At 38.7% G+C, this 20,758-nt stretch overlaps 4 protein-coding genes across 4 annotated transcripts in view; 1 reads left to right on the top strand and 3 right to left on the bottom strand.

The window, feature by feature from the left end:
- Nucleotides 1–1,262: 1,262 nt before the first annotated feature.
- On the bottom strand, nucleotides 1,263–3,559 carry LOC144663469 (thiosulfate:glutathione sulfurtransferase-like). The gene is made up of 3 exons (XM_078524429.1): nucleotides 3,237–3,559; nucleotides 2,820–2,982; nucleotides 1,263–1,788 (listed from the first exon to the last, which is right to left on the bottom strand). The coding sequence occupies exons 1-3, from the start codon at nucleotides 3,499–3,501 to the stop codon at nucleotides 1,695–1,697; spliced, it is 522 nt and encodes a 173-aa protein (XP_078380555.1). The 5' UTR covers nucleotides 3,502–3,559; the 3' UTR covers nucleotides 1,263–1,694.
- Nucleotides 3,560–5,434: 1,875 nt separating this feature from the next.
- On the bottom strand, nucleotides 5,435–9,856 carry LOC144663463 (thiosulfate:glutathione sulfurtransferase-like). The gene is made up of 3 exons (XM_078524424.1): nucleotides 9,375–9,856; nucleotides 8,263–8,425; nucleotides 5,435–5,662 (listed from the first exon to the last, which is right to left on the bottom strand). Exons 1-3 carry the CDS (start codon nucleotides 9,727–9,729, stop codon nucleotides 5,590–5,592), a joined length of 591 nt encoding a protein of 196 aa, XP_078380550.1. The 5' UTR covers nucleotides 9,730–9,856; the 3' UTR covers nucleotides 5,435–5,589.
- Nucleotides 9,857–10,021: 165 nt separating this feature from the next.
- On the top strand, nucleotides 10,022–14,528 carry LOC144663480 (NADH dehydrogenase [ubiquinone] 1 alpha subcomplex subunit 1-like). The gene is made up of 3 exons (XM_078524459.1): nucleotides 10,022–10,211; nucleotides 10,338–10,421; nucleotides 14,386–14,528. Exons 1-3 carry the CDS (start codon nucleotides 10,110–10,112, stop codon nucleotides 14,392–14,394), a joined length of 195 nt encoding a protein of 64 aa, XP_078380585.1. The 5' UTR covers nucleotides 10,022–10,109; the 3' UTR covers nucleotides 14,395–14,528.
- A 1,625-nt stretch (nucleotides 14,529–16,153) lies between these two features.
- The window catches only part of LOC144663352 (dynein axonemal heavy chain 2-like), an 80,367-nt gene continuing 75,762 nt past the window's right edge, over nucleotides 16,154–20,758 (bottom strand). The window contains exons 92-97 of the mRNA XM_078524257.1: nucleotides 20,115–20,190; nucleotides 19,523–19,639; nucleotides 18,807–18,956; nucleotides 18,038–18,289; nucleotides 17,291–17,441; nucleotides 16,154–16,583 (exon numbers count right to left, since the gene is read on the bottom strand). Coding sequence (XP_078380383.1) covers nucleotides 16,429–16,583; nucleotides 17,291–17,441; nucleotides 18,038–18,289; nucleotides 18,807–18,956; nucleotides 19,523–19,639; nucleotides 20,115–20,190 — 901 coding nt within the window. The 3' untranslated portion in view covers nucleotides 16,154–16,428. The remainder of the gene's footprint in view (nucleotides 16,584–17,290; nucleotides 17,442–18,037; nucleotides 18,290–18,806; nucleotides 18,957–19,522; nucleotides 19,640–20,114; nucleotides 20,191–20,758) is intronic.

A 20,758-nucleotide genomic window follows, 5' to 3' on the forward strand; every position in this document is an offset into this window, starting at 1 on the left:
CTTCTTCGGCACTTTTATACTAAATTTTTTACTTTTTCTTTTTTTTTTTTTCTTTTCCCCTCTTTTTTTATATATATTCCCAAAATATTAGGGAATTAACAATCTATCTAATCTATTTTGAGAAAATATGACACAGTCACATTTTTTTCAGAGTCACTATGAAAATAATTTTCTGTCTAAGTGAATTGATTGGAGGCCTGAGTAATGTATGTGACTGTGAAAAATGTGGCTAACAAATAATAAATTTTAAAATGCTTTTTTTTTTCAAAATTATAAGTCTTATTGTTGCCCTTTGCCTAATCGCTTCTTGTGAAGTAGAAAAAAATTTATGACGTGACATTACAAAATGTGCCAGTATCATAACGACAGTGCACGAAAGTGTTTCTAGGAATTACTGGCTGGTTTCATTTTCCACCGTCAGCATACAGGGGTAAACATGAAAGAGCTAACTAAAGATCACTCTACCCAGGCATGCTCGTCCATCTGGTTCAGGTCTTTTGAAGAGGATAGGGATTAAAAGGGGTCAGGGGAGGGGGGGGGGGTTGGGGATTGGGAGGGCTTATTTCAAATAAACAAAATATATATTAGCAGCAAGCGCATGAAAGTACAGGTAGACCGGCTTATCAGTACCAAACCCAGAGGTGCCCAAAAAAAAAGGCAAAGGGGAGAATTTACATGAAGTCAGGTTGCCCCAAATAATTTGCTAGAATATTTTCCTGATTGAAAGAAGCCCTGCACTGGTGGATCTGGACCTTCAAGTTAGTGGGCCTCCCGATCATCCAGACCCTGGAATAAGGGGGATGGGGGGGGGGGGGCACTCTCGAAAATAATTTCTCGGCCTTTTGGGCCTCAGTTTTGCCTAAAAATAATGTGGGGTCCCGGGATCGGCCCCTCCCCTAGATCCGCCACTGCACTGTGCAAGATATACTAGTTATGAACGTAGTGGAACATGGAATCCCACGAGTCACTTGTTTTTCTCGGTATACACACGAGCTGGGAGTGAGCAGAATCAAGTGAAGTGGACCAGAACCACGGAAGGATTTATACCATGCCATAGTACGCTTACTATCGAGAATACAGTCGAGCGCACATGGGGGGGTCCGCGGCTTCCTGGATTGGCTGTATTTCTATGGCATGGTATAAATGAGAGTACAGTGCCTTATCCACGAATACAGCGCAAAACCCATGTACATGTAGTCTCCAATAAGGACTGCTTAATTCAGCACACAAACTATTATGGGAAATTTTAACTTTGATTTTTTTTATTTTTTGTTATTCAAATTATGCATGTTGTACTTACAAAACAAATATTTCTTTTTCACTGATAATAAATAGCAATGTTACAAATACACATTGATCCACAAGAATTGCAACAAACCCAACAGTGAACGAACTTCCAATCAAAGGAAAGGACTAAAAAACTACATTTACAAGCAAATACTGGTAATAAAAATGATTTTCTCCCAATAACCAGGTCTGTACATCTGATCGTTAATAAATTATAATAAATTACTTTTTACAGTATTAACAGAAATACTCTGTGCACACTTTTTACCAGTTAGGAAAGTTAACAAAATATGATCGAGTCGTGAATGTTCTCAGACAAACAAATCCTTCAGCACTGGTTATTGGACGTAATAACTTGATAGAGCTGGCTGCTTTTTTGTTTGATCCTGCAAACTTTTAAGTCAGCTTCATCGTTCTGATGTGATCTTGCGTCTGCAAGGTTGTGGTTTGCGTTTGATATAAAACTCCCACTCTGACCAGCCTCCAGTGAAAGTACTGGCCCTAAAAATAAATAATAAAAAGGTTACATTCATTAATTCATGGGCATTTGGGTTGAATAAAAATCCATGAAACTTTCACAAAAATATTTGGCTTCTTACAAAAAGCCACTTCCTCTCTAAGGCCTGAGTTTTTATTGGTCCATAAAATCAACAAGCTTTTTTAGGCCTACTGGCCTAGAGGCATAGTCGTGCGTGACCTGTTTCCATGTTTTGACCGGAAGTGGAAAACCATTTTAAATCCAATGATTGTATTTGCAGCCAATCAAAAGTTAAGTGTCGCGTGACGTGTAAAATTCAGTATTATGTCATTTTCTTGAGAGTTTATTCTAGTCATTAAGATTGTTATTACTCACCCATATTAGCCCTGGGTGTATTATTTAACTGCTTATAAGCGGTTTTGAAGGGGCTTCAAAACCGCGATACTCGCACGTTCAGAAATGCATTAACAGGAAGCTTCTTTTATTCTTCCTTTTTTCCACGAAGAATGTTAGTAGGCGTCAGAAGGAAATCTTTTGTTGCTATTTTTTTCTTTTTTTGCTTTAAAGTTGTCCATTTTTCGTACATGGCCTTCTTTTCGTGTACTAAGCAGAGGTCGTATTTATTTCATTTTTTGCTTCGCCTGGCGTCCCCATTTCGAAAAATTCGTTTATAGAAGATGCTGAAGATGCGATGAGGTTTTTTTTTTTTTTTTTTTCGCCTAGCCAACTAAAGTTAATCTTTTGTTTGACATAACCAATAAACTGCTTCAATATCACTTTTGTTAGAGCAAACATTTTTAAGCGTACAAGAAATAACGTTTTCGCATTTTTGTATTAATAGTCTTTAAACTCCAAAACGGGATAAAAAGAGCCCATTTTAGAGACGTGCAAAATGTTTTACGCATGGAATTTATGTTTTATCGGCCTCAATGGGGCCAGGGGGCAGGAGGGTGTTTTGGAGTTTATAAAAGGGATTTAACGGTAATAGTTGATTGAGTGCTCTTATCAGAATATCAAATGCCATTAATAATATTCACAAGAAACATGAGCTTACTTGTTGAAGCCAAGTTCTTTTACGCTTTCCACGGCCTTCTTTGCTCTTCTTCCCGATTGACAGTGGAAGATAAGATTTTCATCTTTCACATCCGGTTTCTGGACGCCATATTTTTGTTTAAACTCTGCTTGGCTCATTGTAAATGCCTCAGCGACCTGTGATACTGAAAAATAAAAATAAATTCGATTTAGTATCGAACTTAACTGGAGCAGTGAACAAAGTGGATTAATGAAATAAGAAGAAAAAATAAACGCCAATGTTGGATTGTTGTGTCTATCGCAAACGAAAAATTCACACAGAGATAATTTTCACTCTCAATTTTACATAAAATTTTGATCATTAAATATTTTTAAAAGCTGCAAAGATGAGTTCTTAAGAAAAATTGAAAATCAAGTGAAACATATTGTGTAAACTTACAAGGTATATTCACAGACTTGGGTATTTTTCCCAGCGAGGCGAGTTCGTGTGGTTCCCGAACATCAAACAGTTGTATATCGCCATCTACGACCATATCTTTCAGACATTCTAAACCGATCTGACTTGGATCAGCTTCTTTGCTACAAGACCAAATTCGTTCTCTTGGACCGGCATTCGCGGATAGTGCCTTGGCAATTACTACACGGGGTAGAACACTTTGCGAAAATACAGATCTTGATAATCTTGCTACTGCACGAGAGGCCATTATGAAATTGTTCGATTCGATGTACTTCTTCTGAGGTTAACTGCAAATTTTATGCAGGATGAGCGGTTTTGACCCTTTATATTAGCATTTTGATGACATTTTCGAGAAATTGACATCATCATTAATGACGTCACGTTGTTCAAAGGAAGTCGCACGTACGAGCCAAGGTGAGGGGAACCCGAAAAAAAACGTGTAAAATTTCCAAGATTTCAAGTTTTTCAATAACAAAAATGGTTTATTTTTTGTCTTGAACGAAAGTAAAACAAATTTTAATCATTTTCTCCTTCATGAAAGCACGCTAATAGCCCCAGAACCGAAACGCAGAAAAAAGTAACGCAATTGCGAACGTGCATCATGTCACACCTCGTGTACAGACTGTACGCTGTGTCACGGCTGTCACGTTCTTGTACACAAAAGCTGGTGTCTTGCTGCACGCTTCTTCTGGGCTCACCTTATTACAAAACGGAAATACGTGTTCAAACATTGTGCAACCAGGGTGTTTACGCACATTGATAAAGCCCTGTAAACTATATATTTTAATGAAATATTTTCAAGATATTTTATGCTCTGTTCTGGGTATTTCAAATACTAACACATAAAATCAGGTAATATGAATGCATCTTCCACTATAAACTGTTTTAGCTTTCCATATATTTTTTTATCACTCGGAAATGCTTGACACAAGGACTGGTCACACCTAGAATATTTTCCGCTACCACCAAATCAGGAAGTAATTTTTATATTTTCAATCCCCGATTTCCGAGAAGGACTTAGAAGGACCTGGAGGGGGCTGGAATTTTCACATGTACTAGTCTGTTGCATTTAAAATAAAGGAATATTCTTTATGTGATCCAGACAAACAAAGGAAAATCAAGCATCATAAAGCAGCTGTGGTCATTTTGTCACGATCACGTATCTACAGAGAAATCCCGAGTCCCCGACGACCGGAGCCGAATTCATGACCTTCCGCACACCGATCGGATACCGGTTGTCCTGCCTCTAACCACGACAATAATTATTCATTGAATTCCAAAGCATTTAAAAATCTTCTCACGTACTAATAAATGACTTTTTAAAAAAATTAATTTACCGGTGAGTTTTAATGATACGGAAATATTTTAAAGTAAATGTTAAATTATTAAATGGATAAATTAAATGAATTTTGTGGGTGTCACGGTGTAGCTATCAGAGCTTCTATCACGCAATGTTTAATCGCTTGGAAGGAAAGATTGCGTGACCAACCAAACGTTTGTATCCATGGCAACATAACCGAGACGTTCAATTTGGACCTATAAAAGTGTTCCAATGAATACAAATTTTAATAGAATTTTTTTAATGCTTCCTGTAAAACTGCCAGAGGTCATCCATGTGGAATGAAATAACTTTTTTCATATCATTTGTGAACAGGCTCTCTGTTTGGAGATAGGACAAAGAGGATGGTGAGTGAAGCTTCTTCTGGGAAACTTTTTCTTTCTGCTCCATAATTGGAGGAAATGAAAGGTGAGCTGAGGTGCAACAAGGCAACCTTGCTGGCTTTTCCTTGTAATATTAAACAAGAGTCTGTTCATTGTTACACCGAAGAGCTTAAAATCTGCAGGTATCCTATGCAACTAGGAACATTGCCACTCCCCCTGGATGAGGAATCAAGGTAAATAAGAGTTTAGCCAGGTTCCTCGGTCAGCTTGCAGGTACTGAAATGTACGGTGAAAGAAAATGTCTTGCCCAAGGACACAACACAATTTTAAAAATTTGGTCTGGTTTGAAGGCGTTTTTTTAAATCTACCATAGCATACTACCTTTTGATAATAACTTGTAAGTCTATGTTTTAAAACAAAATTAAAAATCAATAAATAAAAATATTTAGCTTTGACTTAATACTCAAATGAAATAATACCACAGGTAAATTTACTGCAATAAAAGACACTTTCAGATCGAAACTATCAATTTTATTTTGTGAAAAGCATTACAGTAAAATTATTCATTTGTCTTTTTACAGCAAATTAGGTAAAATAACTCATTTTCTACTGTGCATTATTGAGTTAAGACCACTTGATAAATTACATGTACATCAATTGTTATCTTCTCAGTTTAAATATTGGATTTTTCTGTATAATCAACTTCTGATGCCCACTCTACATAACCTCCAGGGTAATGCTTTGCCCTAAGAACAAAAAAATAAGTTATAGAGAATGCAGACATGAAAAAGAATAAATAGATTTATCTACCAACTATGCCCTGATCGTGATTTCAGTATTCCACTTACAAATAAAAATATGTACAATAGAGAGTGTCTGTCATAGAAAATGATTAGTCTCTATGAATCTGGGCAGAGTATACAATTTTAGCACCTTTAGATGCAATAGAATCAGAAGCTCTAATTAGGATTGCATTATATCTCAGAAAGAACAAAAATTTTCATTTGAAAACTTGTTTCACCAGTGTTCTTCTCATCAGGAAGTAATCAGGGTAAATATTTAACCTCTGTAGCATCATATTGGCCTGATTTATGCAACTATCAATGTTAAGCCCCAGGGTGGGGGGGGGCAACCCACGGGAATTTCACATTGTGAAGCTCTCCCAGGGTAGGGAATTTGACATCTAAAATGGTCTGCTGGGGTGCCAAGGGGTGGGGAATTCGACTCTGGCTTCCAAAAAAATGTCAAAATCCTCTGTGTCTGCCCCCCCACCCTGGGGCTTGATATTGACAGGTGCATTATACTGACGATAAATTAATTAACTGCGCTGCGCAGTTCTTGCTCTGCACGGGGTTTATTATTATTATTTTTCGTTTTGTCGGTGACCTGCACCAAACCTCCACTCGGTCAGGCTCATGTCACGTGATGTTTAGAAGCTACAAATCAGTAACAAATGGAAACATTTTCTTATTTTTTGTCTTTACAAAGAATGTTTAGTGTGAAATATTCGATTTTGAAGCGTTTTATTCAAAGGAAATTCTAAATTTTCATGCGTCGAAAGAAAAATATATTTCAGCGGGCCAGAATCTGTGAATAAATACCATTACGTTGGTGTAAAAGAATGTGCTGACATGACAAGTTTTACTTTCGATCGGCTAGACCTCGAGTCACATAATTTTTCAAAGCTATTATCTTCTACCTTTCAAATCTTTGCGAATCCATTAATCTTTACTTACAAATTCAGTGTGAAGTATTTTGAAGCGTTTGAATTAGAAGAAAATACTAAAATTTCACGCTTTAAATAAATACGCTTTAGCGGGCAAGAATTTACATTTATTTACATTACGTTTGTGCCCTGGAATGTGCTGGCGTTAACAAATTTTTACTTTCACAAGGCACTGATCGGCAAGAATCATGCAATGTTCTGAAAGGTTTAAATCTGCTACAAACGGAAACTAAACAAATCCTCTGGTCTAAACTTAGCATGTTAAGTGTGAAATATTCGACTTTTTAGCGTTATTTATTTTTGGAGCTGTGTCATCTATAGGATTTCTGAATCTGATGGAAAATCACTGAGACAAACATGCCCTGACTTGCAAGGGTTACGTCATTGGTAAATTAATTCCCCGGGGAATTCCCATTCAGCAAAACACAGGTCTAGTGTTCTTCTTAAATTTGATTTAATTATCTGCTCCAATATTCCATTTTCGGAGCTGGTTATTCAATCTTTAAACGGTAATTCAAGACAACACTGGTTGCTGATTTTTTTGTTTCACGGATCAGGATCGTGGGAATTAAATTTGGCCACCATTAGCATATAAGAAAAATGTTTAATTTCGGGTGGAACTAGTCAACCATGAAATGTCACGTAAGGTGTTTTCTTACCATCTTGTTTGTCAGTCGCAACATTGTTCGACGCTGGTAAAGGGGATAAGGGGAGGGGGGTGCATTTTTTGTTCCCCTCACATGGCTCCCCTAAAGTGCTCACGAGACCAGCGCAGTTGTAAGCTCTAAGAGCTCTTGTTATTATCCATCTGAGACAAATTAATCATCTGAGTCAGATAATTAATTTCCTGTCTCCTGTCTCCCTAGAAGAATCCATCTCTGACAGATAAATTGTCTCAGATGGTTACAGTGTACACTGTTCTTTATCTTAGAGTACAAAATCAAATTCAGCAACAGATAATTCGTCTCTAGTATAAATTGGGTTAACACAAGGCTGGTACTGGCTGTTCAGAAAAAATTACATGTAACTGCTGTATTGAGAAGTATGGAGGATCATACATGTATGCCTCTTTAAGGGAAGTGGTCATTACAAGTGTATTCGACAAGGACCCACCTTGTGTAGGGGTAGGGGGGCTATACAAGATGCCACCTGTCTGGTAAGCCAAATGGACAAAATTTATTGGCCTTATAATTTGAGTTGAGACTTTCATATTAGGTGTGCACGAAGCTTGTCTTGCTGGAGAAATGACACAAGGAGGTTTCAATCTTTTTCTTAGTTTCTACTCCTGATAGAGTGGGGGCTATACAAACAAGACACCATCTTCTTAGGTGGGGGAATGGGGTACATGAAGAGACCACCTGCCTTTTTGCAGAGTGGTGGGTCCTGTCTCAGTACAATAGTTTTGACCATTTCCCTAAGGGGCTAGTTCATGCAGTTTTGGGGCAATTTCGACACTAATGAAAGGTCATTGAAATCACTGAAACATTACTATCAATAACTCAAAAAGAAACAAAGAAAAGCCAAAGGGGAAGGGGGAAGGGCAAAATTGGAGACGATAAACTTGAAAATGTCAATTTGGCTAGTCAAATTTGTAAAAGTAGTTATTTGAGTGTATCTTACTTGGTGAATCCAATCTGATGAACAGCTTCCATAGCTGCTCTGCTCCTGACTCCAGCCAGGCAATGGAACACGATGTTTGCATCATTCTTGTTTGGCTTTTTAACATGGTATTCCTCTTCAAATTCTTCAGGATCCATTGTGAAAGCCTCAGGAACTTTTCTCACTAAAATGTATAAAAATATTCAAGTGTTATGACCAGATTTTTAAAATTAATCTATGTGTGATCTCTCAATGGCGACAAGTCATTACATTTTATCCTCATCCTGTATATGTTTGGTTCTTTGGATTTGCTCTGTCCTTTGTGACTGGCCAGAATGATTAGTCTGGTTTTGGTTAAATGATACTCAAATGAAAACCACTCTAGTGGGGCCAATTTTTTTAGCAATCTTAGCTAGCTACTGCTCCATGTACATAGCACAGTTTTGTTATTTTTATACTCATATAATTTGTTTTTGTTATTTTTGTGCTTATTTTTATGCTGCCACTGTACTGTTGTCCTCGCTAGTGTATGCGTATGCTCAAACTAATGCTTTCACCACTTAAATTCTAGCACTCATCAAGATTTTAACTTGTGAATTTACATAAATTCTACAGCTATAACCCACAGTCTGTCACAGTGACAATGATTAGTTGAAAAAGGTCGTGATGATGATGGGAATATTTATAACTCCAAGTTCACATTAAAGTACTATGGGATCATTATTCTATCGGCTACAGTTATTCATTTCTGGTGAAGAGGCTTCTTTTGCTATATTAAGTAAGGCCTAGAGGACACGAACAAAAGAAATGAATAAACATGCTTGTAAAAAATTTTTGTTTGTGTCCTCTAGGCCTCGCTACCAAGCTGAATTTCATATATCGAAAGAAGCCTATTGTCAAGCTGTAGGCTTTCACTTAGCCAATAGAACAAACCCCAGAAGTACTTTAAGTACTTTACAGCTGTTTAGCCATAGCAAAGATATCTACTTACAAACAATATTTTTTGTCATTCAAATTTACCAACCACTTATTATAAACAAAAGAAATCTCTCAGCTAGTACAGTATTGTACATGTAGCAATCCCTTTAGGCACTACTAACAACAACAACATTCGTCAAATCACCCCTACATACATGGTATATTCGTAGCACAAGCAATTTTTCCTGTCTGCACCAATTCATGAGGTTCTCTGACATCAAACAGTTGAACATTGTTCGCTGTCAGCATTGCTTTAAGCTCTGTAATACTTATATCAGTCCAGTGTTCCAGAGGAGTTGTCGAAGTGTTCCTTTTCGCGCAATGTATGCTTACTGCAGGTTTTGTAAACCTGACAACATCCAGAAATACTCGTCTCGACGAAGTTGTACACGCATTTTTCGGCAGACAACTTCTCGTTGTCGCTCCGATCAATCTCGCCAACACCAACATTGTGATGTAGGAGAGATACCAAACCGCTACCCTTTTCTTAGGCTGAAATTCCTTTACCATTACACCGTTGGAGTATGCAAGGAACTGTTGAGTTATGGAGAGACACCAACGCCAAAATGTTATACGTGAAATCCAGCATGATTGCTCTTTCCTTCCCTTATGTTCCTTGGCACACTGGCTGAGTCACCCTGGTAACTAGTTCTTATTATGCGCCTGCGATGCGCTTCACTGATCAATGACGTAAATATCGTCGGAGGACGTGTCGGAGTTAACGTCGGAGTACCTCGGAGACTCTCGGAGCTTTCGTCGGAGTCTGTAACCTCAGGCCCAGGTCTCTCTCTCTCCTCCTCCGGATCGAGGTTTACCCTTTCGTCGGCCATTTTGGAATTTTGGATTTTGTTGGAATACTTCAGACAAAGCAAAATTCACTGTCATTCCAGATGTGGTACGAAGCGTTGCCTGGGTTGGTGATCATTGGAAGCTGTATAGCCGCTACTGGCCTGGGATTGAAAGTTGTTGATCGATTGTTTCAGGAAGGCAAGGTATTAAAACACAAATAGTACACACGAAATAATACAGCAGCCTAGTTTTAATATTTGTGGGTTGTTTCGAACGCTATTTACCAGTATGCTAACCTGTTTTCAAACTCCTTTCAAATTCTTTTGAAGCCTAGCAGATACAATGTCGACAATTTTGACAGAAGGATGATTGAACGCGACGAAAAGATCACAGGATCAAAATTCAGACAAAAGGTGAGCTTATCAGGCACGCTGGGTTATGCCCCTATCAATGTTGTGCCGCTGGGGGGTAGGCCGGGCATAGTCCGGGCATTTGAACTTAGGGCCTGATAACATGAGCCGGGCTGGCTCGGTTTGCCGAGATCTCGGCGCGTCTTAAACGCAACAAAAATCAACTTCGCGATTACATGACAACCGGGCCAGCCCGGTTAGCCGAGATCCCAGTATTGCGATGCCGGGATCCCAGCTAGCTGGGCTGAAAATTTTCCATGTAATCGCGTTCACCGGGCCAGCCCGGCTAAACAGGCCAGCATTAAATTTCTCTTCCAAGCACAATATCCGACGAAAAAATCAATGCTCCTCCTTCTAAAATTAGGATGTAGAGGTAAAGTAACCCATCCAGCTGCATAAGTGCAAAAAATTAACCACCAAATTCTTGGAAAAGATGATCAAGATCATTCGTGCTAAAACCGGGCTGAAAGTCATCTCGACAAACCGGGCCAGCCCGGCTAACCGGGCTAATGTAATACCGAGCTGAAAGTCATCTCGGCAAACCAAGCCAGCCCGGCTCATGTAATCAGGCCCTTAGCAGAGACTTTCTGTTCAAATGCCCAACCCCAGGGCATTTGTGGATGTTTAAAAGAGTCACTAAACTTCAAAAAAATGTTGTAAGAAAATCCATTAAAATCTCGATGATTTGGTAAGTGCAGAATGCAATATGGAACAATTGAAAGTATGATGTTTTATATATGTTCGTGTTTATTTGCTTTATTTTACTTTCGGAAAAAATGTTCACAGGCTACTTGTATTCTTTCCCAGGTGTTCCTTACGCTAATCTTTGCAAACGTAACACGACACTTTTGTTCGTTTGTAACAAAATACTTTTGTCTTCCTTGAAAATGCGATAACATGAAACTTTTGTTTTTTGTTTGTTTTACGGCGGCATCGATGACATTTGTTTAATTTAATTAAGTTACGGTTTAGACTGCACGAAAGACGATTCTCAAAAACTAAAGAAACAAATCTAATCAAAAAACATATTTTTCGACAGGTTTTTTAAAACACAGTACAGCTAGGATATTTGTTTCCTGGTTATCAGGTGTTCACGCCGAAAATCCCGGTGCAAGTTTTTGCATACCTAATTACGAAAGCGCTGTGAAAGTCTCAAAATCTAATTTAATTAATTTGCGGTTTTTACTTGGCGCCAAGAAGTCTGCAGGAAGCCTACCGCAAACACGCAATACAAGCGATGTTCATGATAGTTCCAGAAAACAACGTAGACTAATCTGCGCATGCGTTTGGTGTAAATTACGTTGAGTAGTACCACAAGGAGAGCAAAGGGTTTTCTGAAACAAATATATACGTTTGAGATCTTCATATGAAAGTAACGTAGATGTGCTCCAGGTTATACCTAGGGGTACGGTCAGGTGCTCCCCACCCCCACCCCCTCCACAAGGAATAATTAATTAATTGATATTAATTAATTAATTGGTGATTAAAAGTTTACACTGTAGCGCTTTAGAGGTTTAGGGGTTTATCACACGACTGCCCACCAAACCATCACAAAAGTGCATTCTGCACTAAAAACGGTCAAAAGTCCCCACCACAGGGAAACAATTGCTGTCAAATCCCCTGTCTATGCCCGGCCTCCCCCCCAGCGGCTTAACATTGATGGGTGCATTAGTTCCAGATGGATCCTGTCCAAACATCAGACCAATTAGGCTTTCTGTTTACTCAAAAACTGCTATCTAAACTTCTTATCCAATCATGGTCCAGTCCGATATTTTGACCTGCAAAAAGCAGATTTTAGAACTGTTCCAGTACCAAACTGACCCCATGTTAACACCAGGGCCAGGTCAGTTTAGGCTTGTGTGACTTATAATCTGGTTCACACTTTCAAGATAAGCGCAAGCATAAGCATAACTGAGGGGGGTAAATAGGTTCACGGAGCAACAGATTTGGCCTTAAAAAGCTTGCAGATTGTGGATTTTTGCAATACACTGAGCGGATTTGCAGATTTTGAAAATACAGCAGATTGCACATTAGCTGAGAATTTGCCTGGATTCTGGGCCAAAATTCTCCCATGAAAAATTTACCCTAATGAAAATAAGCACCCTGTCACAAAATTAATGAGCGTAGTCCCACTCCTCAATGAACAACCACTTTTACTCCCCCTTGGTCTTAAACCAACCATTACTGTAATTCAATATTACAGTGGAACACGTTAAAATACAGCCATCAACGGACCATGGAAATCTGGCTGTATTAACCAGATGGGGAAGGGTCAAATTTCATGACTGGTCTACTCCCAGGGTATACTTCAAGCAACATAACAATTGCATTTCTAAACAACTGTTCTTTTAAAATACGATTATTGTATATGTGCTGATTGAATCTTCATTAGTTTTGAATAACTGTATATCTGCAGTTGGGATGCTTATTAAAGAACAGTTGTTAATTATTATGATAATTATTATGATGGGAAAATGAGTATGGTTCAAGTGGCTGTATTAACAGGGTAAAAAAAGTGAAGGATTATACAGGTTAGGATTTCAGTATGTGGCCATTGGCCTTATTAACAGTTTGCCCTTAACAGGGTTTAATTAGGGCTTTCCACAAGTTGCTCGGCAACTTTTTGGCAACTTTTCATGATTCGAGCAACTTTTTCCCCTTCGAGCAACTTTTTTCCTCTCGAGCAACTTGTTGGATTTTGAGCAATTTCCAGACCGAAGATCTCCGAAGATTATCCGAGTGTTGTTCAAAGGCAATACGAACGTTTCCGAAGTTTTACGAAGTTTTACGAAGATTTACGAGGAACATCTGAAGACATTTCAACTTTCGGCTCATTCTGCATTAAGACATTACAAAACTGGTCGGCAAACATGACGTCATCGATATCTTCACAATTTTTCACAGTTAAAGAAATCCTTGTTATTTAACAAATTTTCCCCTTAATATGTTATTTAGATACTTCTTTTGCTGTAAAAATGCATAGCCCTGCTTAGAAACTTTACCCTCCAAGGGAAATCAGCATATATTTAGAAAAATTCTCTTGATTTGAAGCAGCGTTTCGGATTTTTTGGAGCAACTTTCAAGCAACCTTTATTATCAGAAGCAACTTTTTTGGATTTTTGGAGCAACTTTTGAGCAACTTTTTGAGAAATTACGAGCAACTTTTTGAGAAATCTCGAGCAACTTGTGGAAAGCCCTAGGTTTAATTATAAGCAAATGTTTGGGCAATTTGCTGGGACCAAAAAGTGACTGTAATAATGGGGTGGCCGTATTTAAGGGGCTATGTCACGTAATTTTAGGCAATTTCGGCACTGATCAACTGGTCATAGAATTAACTGAAATACAGTGGAACCCCGATATAACGATCTTCGATATAACGATATTACCGATATAACGATGAATATGTTATGTCCCGGCAAAAGTAAAATGTATGGGACGGAACCCCGATATAACGATTCCTCGATATAACGATATAATTTTACTGCCCCCTTGGCATATCGTTATATCGGGGTTCCACTGCATCACAATTACAGCTTAAAACTAAAGAAGAACCCAAAACAGGCCAAAAAGGGCATGGATGGGCAAAATTCAAGAAGATTTAATCAGATTACGTACGGGTAAACTTGAAAAACGTTGGCCCGACTTTTTTTTAATTAAACTCAATTTGTACAAAGTGTCATTTACAATGCTCCAAAATCATTCTTTGTTATGTGGACGTGATTTTGCCAATAAAAGACTTTTGCTCTGCCAATTTGAAGTTTAGAGTTTTAATTATTGAATTACCTAAATAGCGTGCCCTAGCCCCTTAAACAAGGTGGCTGTAAGGTGGGATTCCACTGTATCTTCCAAACCAAGAGCCTCAAACTTCATGGGATATTCATATTATTTACAGTAGAATTACTGACTTAGATTTTTGTTGATGGAAGATGCAATATTGATTGTATTTATCTTCATTTCACTTTTGCAGGCCTTGTAGAGGAGCATGACCATAATTTAGTGTTGGACTTTGTAATTGATGCTGGGAATATCATGTTTTCTTGTGTATTCTTCATAAACTTGTAATCCAGAGTGCTTTTAAAATGACTTGTAAATAAACTGAAATTACTTTGACATGTTTGCTACTGTCTTTGTTCATAGCCTGCTATGCAGACAACTTTATTCAGTGAACAAAGTGATTTAATTTCTAAAGAAACTGTTATGCTGCATCAGTGGTCAAGTTAAAATGTATGCTCTGAAGTCGCCGATGCCACAGGCAATGTCAAATTCAATCCCAACAGCTTGTGGGCTCTCCTAAAAGCATTTTTAGGAGGAGTTTCGTTGAAGGTCTTATACTATTTCACCAAGCACAATCCTGATGACACAACTTGAGGAAAGATCACGAGACTGAATATCTTGAAAAACCAATTTTATGCTGTGCTAACGATACTTTCAGCACTCTGCTGCCTATGATTTACATTATCAGCTTCGCGGTGATGAGAGACAATGTAAAGGACATAGAGATGAAGAATACATATATATTTAGAGGAAGTAACGTGTGCAACATGAAAAATTCGTGTAACCTGGGTAACTCTACATTTGCATTGCAATTAATGAAACAATAGTATTCAGGCATGCAGAAATTATAACACAGTTAAATTTTAAAATTTCGTAACCGATTTAAGGTGGCTTACTACAGTCTTGAAGGGGGTAAATAAGTCCAACTATTTACTCTTTAAATACGTTCAGAAATGTTTTATCGTTCTCTTATTACTGTTTTTTACGGCGTACAACCATCATGCGAAATCTGAACGATAAAAATGCTAATAAACAATCAATAAACAGCCAAAATGAACGACCGGGTGCTTAAGAGGGGACTGGGCACTAGTAGTTTCAGTGGGGCGTTTTTCATAAAATCTACACGAATGATCCCAACGGAAATTACAAATTGGCTCTGATTAAACATTCATGCAAAATATAATAAAAATCTGCAAGACATTTTTCGCAAAATAGGAAAAAGTGAAATTTTGCCTATTTTATTAAAAGTTTGTTGCATTCTGCATCCTCACTAGGAAAAAGCCCAAGGAGTGAGTGTTCCCGGCGGTCTTCTTATACGCTTAAATGCTTCTTCTAGTGTTTGTGTTTGTGCCTAGCATATAGTAGATGTAACTAGCCAATTCCTAGAACGGGGTATGGCATTATTAGCAGCCAAAACAGGGTGTTAAAAAATTGACCTTTTTCTAGAACGGGGTATCATTTTGAATGCAAATTCTTTCTAAAACGGGGTGTTATTTTGGAGACCCGGGCGGCACATACCCACCCAAAATATCCCCGAGTATCCCCCCGGGACAAAAGCTAGCTTTACGGTTGATGCGCAGAATAGCCTGCCTCGTCCTCAGACGCCATCGGGCGGGCGGTTAAGACGGGAAAACAAGGACCGCAAGGGTAAATGGTTAGGGAGGGAGCTTTCCCGTTCGTATCAGTCCCACAACGCCAAGCGAATCGCGCACGACCAAGGAGGAAGACGTCTGGGACGAGGCAGCAGCAAAGCCACAAAGAAACATTCCTCAGCAAGCAGAATGAAATTGTGTGGAAAATACTCTTTAATACAGGTTTAAACCTAATAAATAATTTAAAATAATTTCAGTCTTCGAGAGCAAAACGTATGACGCTGTCAAACATTTACAATTTTCACGGATGAATATGCTATAAAAGGAGAAGTTCTCTCTTCTTTTCTGTTACTTGCATAATTACAATTATAACTTGCAACACGTAGCACGTTAGCAAGGATATGACACTGTCTAGCTAGCGCCTTTATAAAGGCGAAAAACAAGACTAATAGAAAGTTGATAGAAAAGAAGACTCGAGTTTACTAAATTTTTGAAATTCTCAATAATAGACTACAACAAAATTGTCTACAAGTACAATATTACACGGGAACGTTGCGCTGTTTCTGGTTTTCGTAATGTTCATATTGTATTCACACATTACTCTAGTTACATGCAGTACATGCAAGTTTGCAGAAAACCGCTGATCAGTAGTCAAGACTCATAAGAAGCGCAGTTCCTCGCTTGATCCAATGGTCTGACGTCATAGCTCCCGCCTTTAGGTCCACAGCTACCACAAAGGACGCTCGGCCAGACGTGCCGGCTCGGTTAGGATAGTAGTAACACGGGCATGCGTATACACCTGAAACAACAACAACAAGGGTATCATTGTGAATTTATGATGAACTGTATTTAAAAGAAGAACAGGAGCTCATAACTAGGAGTGTACAACTCAGTAAAACCAAAGGCCAAATTAAGCTATGGTCAGAGTGTCTGAGCTATATTTCGAATACATTAGAGCTGAGACTGACACAAGCTACTCGGAGAAAAAAAAACTTCGAGTAGCTTGTGACACCAACTGATTAATATGTTTCTCATTTCTTAATCAAGGTTAATATCTACCATCTTTTCTTTCCACACATCAGACTACATGTATATTTAGAATACAACCCGACTACTAAACCACGACGTCTACCTCAACAAAAAGAGCTGGTCTCTTAATACAAGGTTTAACAAGCCCTACAACGGTTCTGAAAAAGAGCTTGGTACATTTCACCGCTGTCCTCTCTCAAACAATTAACGTAAAATGGCCAAACTCTGTGTATTTTAGAGAACGGCGAATTTATCATGTTTCTAAGCCCTGCGTTGGCATATCCAGCAAAAGGATAAGTCTGATACCGATAAACAAAATAAACGATTTATTTTTACAAATTCGCGTTTTACTAGAGGTACAGAGCAGCGCAGTAGCACTAAATGGGCATTATACATATTAGTGCATTAGATAGTTTGACATCTTGATGACTATAATAGTTGTTCAACGGAGCTCACTATAATAAACATGAATGTTACCTTTTCCACTCTTCTTCTTGTTTTCAACGGGCTTGAAATGAATTGTGGGCATGGCGCTGACCAGTTGCATGGGTTCCGCTTCTATGAGGCACGAATTCTTCTTGTCCCAGCCAGCCCCCTCTAAAAAGAGTCCACGGATCCACACGCCATCCTGAAATGAAAACAAGCACAAAACTTGGTTAAATTTTGTGATGTATTCTTAACAACTTACACCATGTGGCTTACATTCGGGAGGCATATCATTGGAATAAGATTGGCCGGGGGGGGGGGGGGGAGTATTTTCGCGAGGGCTAACTATCGGAATTATTAAGCAGTGTGTCTCTCCAACCTATCTCGGTCATTAAAAGGGTATTCTTAGAAGCAACTACAATCTATGTTCTTTTTCGGATTAATTCGACCCAGCATGATTCAATACTGTCCGCTGATAGTTCAAGATGGTAGGCTACTAGTTTTCTGCATCTCTTTTGCTTTAAGAAAAAGATCTAGTGATATTGACAAATTTAAGATAGGCTGTGCATTTTATAGTGAAAGACAAAATAATTTTTGCTTATTAGACTTAACAAAGACAATGCTATCTCTATAGTCCATTATTCTAGCGTTAAATGATCCCAATTATACCAGGGCCGGCATGCAAATGTAATTGAAATTATATAAACAAACGAAGTGAAAAATATATATGTACTGTAATGTAATATACATTTTGCAGTAATTATCCATATTCTGAGCAAATAAGACTATTATTATTACCTTTGGTTGTTGTGTTATATTACTGTCATCCACAGTTGACACAACAAACTCCCACGACAGCGAGTCCACTGACACGTTGTTCTGCCGTGCGCATGTCTGTAGTACAGCGGTCAGGAAGCCTGTCGGGAAGGTGAAGCCTGACATCCAGAATATAACAGGCTGGTGAGCTGTGGTGGCCCACTTGGCAAACTGGTCCACGCGCAGTACCAGATCACGTGTCCAGTTACCAAGCGGTTTGTTGGACGGGTAAGCCTGGAAAAGAGCGTTCAAAATGATCATTAGGGAGTTTAAAAGGCGGATTTTAGCCAAATTTAGGCATAAGAAAATGGCCATCAAAGTGATTGAAATATAAAAATAACCACTTAATGGAACATTTCATTAACAGAAAAAATACAAAAGAAAGTACGGATGGACAGAAATTGAAGACGATTAAAACGGATTGATATATGGGTTTTTGAAAAACTGTTAAGCTGAACAGTTTTCAAAGTTAATCTCGTTTCGGTTTGTAACTTATAATTATAACGTCCGGGAGAAGTGCATGCTTGTAATGAAGCTAAAGTTTTGTCATTTAGTCCCATAGAAGTAATTTCTTTTGCTAACTTGAGAACTTACTTTGTTTATGATCGATAGTTCCTCTTGGGGTGGGGGTGTATTTACGTCACAGTTGAACCAGTCCCCGATATATATATTACGAACAAAAGTTTTCACACGCAGTACGTTCGTTATATCGTGATTGCAGTAACTAAGTCGGATGTATAAGATCTCTCACCTTTCCCCAGAGAGGAGGAACCTTGGCATCAAAGATACAATTAAATGTCTCTTCCAGATCAGACGACATAACAACAAGACCTTTGATTCCCTTCTCCAGGTCGATAAGAGACGACTTGATGATTCGTAACAGGGCATTGAAACGTTCAATCTGTAAAGGCGAAAACAAATATTAGATCAATATTGTATAAAGCTCGTTATTCAAACAAAGTCTGTAAGGTAACATTTGCTGTAGGGGCGTTTGCTGGTCGAGTGCAAGCATAAGCGCAAGTACAAGGAAAACAAAAAAATAATGCTTGTGCTTCTGTTCATGCTTGCGTCAAGCCCACATTCATGGTCAAATAAAGGCTCTTGTACTTCACCCTTAAATACCCAAGAATGGCCAACATCAAATTTCTCCACACAAAATTTTAATACTAAATCAAGAAGTTATAAGAATTAATAAAATTTCCACGATGAAAGGTCATGAAAGGGAAATGGCTTTGACCATTTAACAAATTCTCTCAACAATGCTATAAGAAAATATGTGGATGTTGGGGCTTAAAGGATCAAGCTTATGCTGGCTTGCGACTCTAGTGAAAACCAGGCTTTGCTCTGAGCTAGTTTGTCCACGCGGTGATGAAAGCCGATGAGAGTTGAAGAAAACTTTTGTCCAATTTTTATCCCTCAGCTCTCGATGTGATGTGGCCTTATAAAAATCACTTATATGCCGCCTACCTCTTGCAGCAGTACGACGTTGAGAGGAGACGGATCTTCCGACATGATTTTCGCTGTCTGTTCGTAATCGATCTCCTCAGGAACTCTCTTCAATACATCAGCTGCAAGTTCCAGAACCTAACACCAAACAGAGCAAAATAAGAACTTTATTGACAACACTGAGATTACAATTGCAGATAGGTGTAAATCACAATTCAGCAAAATGCTTGGTGATCGTGTTAGGTTACTCTGTTTCACTAAACACAAAATCAAGCCTTGAATTTTTCCTAGTATTTAGAATCAGATTATAACAACTTTACTTGAGTGCCGAAAGTATTTCTTGTTTGCTTTGGTTTTGCATTACTACGCTTAGTGGTTGGTTTTAAAAACTCGCGCCACCTTCTCAAACAATCAGAAATAAAACCAAAACCAATCGTGATTCGCTCGTACACGTTTTCCCACACTTCGTGCCGGCTATGGATGTTTGCTTGGAGTTTTCATTGGTTCACTGGATTGTTTGCGTCCTTTGTTATCGGCAAGACTGGTTCCTTGGTTTTGATTTTGCGATAATCAGCTGAAAATTGCTTTAATTATTAAAGGTTGTCATTATTACCTTCTCCTCTTTGCTTTCTCCGTGTCCAACAGAAGGGATCTGAGGTTGAAGCGAGAGTAACGTGCCGAACAGGTTTCTGTATAAAGCAAGTAAATATAGATAGTCAGTATATACACAAAAATAAATTTTGGGAGGCGCAAAATAAACAGAAACGCACTGCTGAAATGAGAACTAGTAAAATAACAATGGCACTGAACAGTTCACAAGCGGAAAGATGTCAGTATTATTAACTACATTTTTAGCAAGGTCAGCAACAATAATTTCCAATAGTCAGTCTTCTGGCTAAGATCAGCCCGTCCCGATGCCTCGATCGCACTAAATTTTGCAGTGTTGTGTGAGGTGCGGTGGCCTTATGGTTAGCACGTTGGCCTCCGGACCAAACGGTTCAGCTTCAAGCCCTGGCCAGGGATCATTGCGTCGTGTTCTTAGGCAAGACACCTAATTCCCATAGCGCCTCTTTCCACCCAGGTATATAAATGGGTACCGTATTCAATGCTGGGGGAGGGGGGGGGGGTGTAACTATGCGATGGACGAGCAACCCATCCAAGGAGGAGAAGAAGTACTCCTAGTCGCTTAATGCTACTGAACCCGGGATAAGCTCCTACCTTATGGGCCACTAGGCACAAAGTCAGAGTTGACCTATA

The sequence above is a fragment of the Oculina patagonica genome, chromosome 8 (assembly GCF_052425735.1).
Source record: "Oculina patagonica isolate OP01 chromosome 8, crgOcupat, whole genome shotgun sequence".
Lineage (NCBI taxonomy): Eukaryota > Metazoa > Cnidaria > Anthozoa > Scleractinia > Oculinidae > Oculina > Oculina patagonica.

Coding starts and splice junctions, on each gene's coding strand:
- LOC144663469 (XM_078524429.1), bottom strand. CDS start 3,501: ATGGCCTCTCGTGCAGTAGCAAGATTATCAAGATCTGTATTTTCGCAA. Junction 2,983..3,236: donor CAAGTCTGTGAATATACCTT/GTAAGTTTACAC, acceptor TTTATTTTTCAG/TATCACAGGTCGCTGAGGCA. Junction 1,789..2,819: donor AAAGAACTTGGCTTCAACAA/GTAAGCTCATGT, acceptor ATTTATTTTTAG/GGCCAGTACTTTCACTGGAG.
- LOC144663463 (XM_078524424.1), bottom strand. CDS start 9,729: ATGGTAAAGGAATTTCAGCCTAAGAAAAGGGTAGCGGTTTGGTATCTC. Junction 8,426..9,374: donor TTGTGCTACGAATATACCAT/GTATGTAGGGGT, acceptor TATACATTTTAG/TGAGAAAAGTTCCTGAGGCT. Junction 5,663..8,262: donor CATCAGATTGGATTCACCAA/GTAAGATACACT, acceptor TTTTGTTCTTAG/GGCAAAGCATTACCCTGGAG.
- LOC144663480 (XM_078524459.1), top strand. CDS start 10,110: ATGTGGTACGAAGCGTTGCCTGGGTTGGTGATCATTGGAAGCTGTATA. Junction 10,212..10,337: donor GATTGTTTCAGGAAGGCAAG/GTATTAAAACAC, acceptor ATTCTTTTGAAG/CCTAGCAGATACAATGTCGA.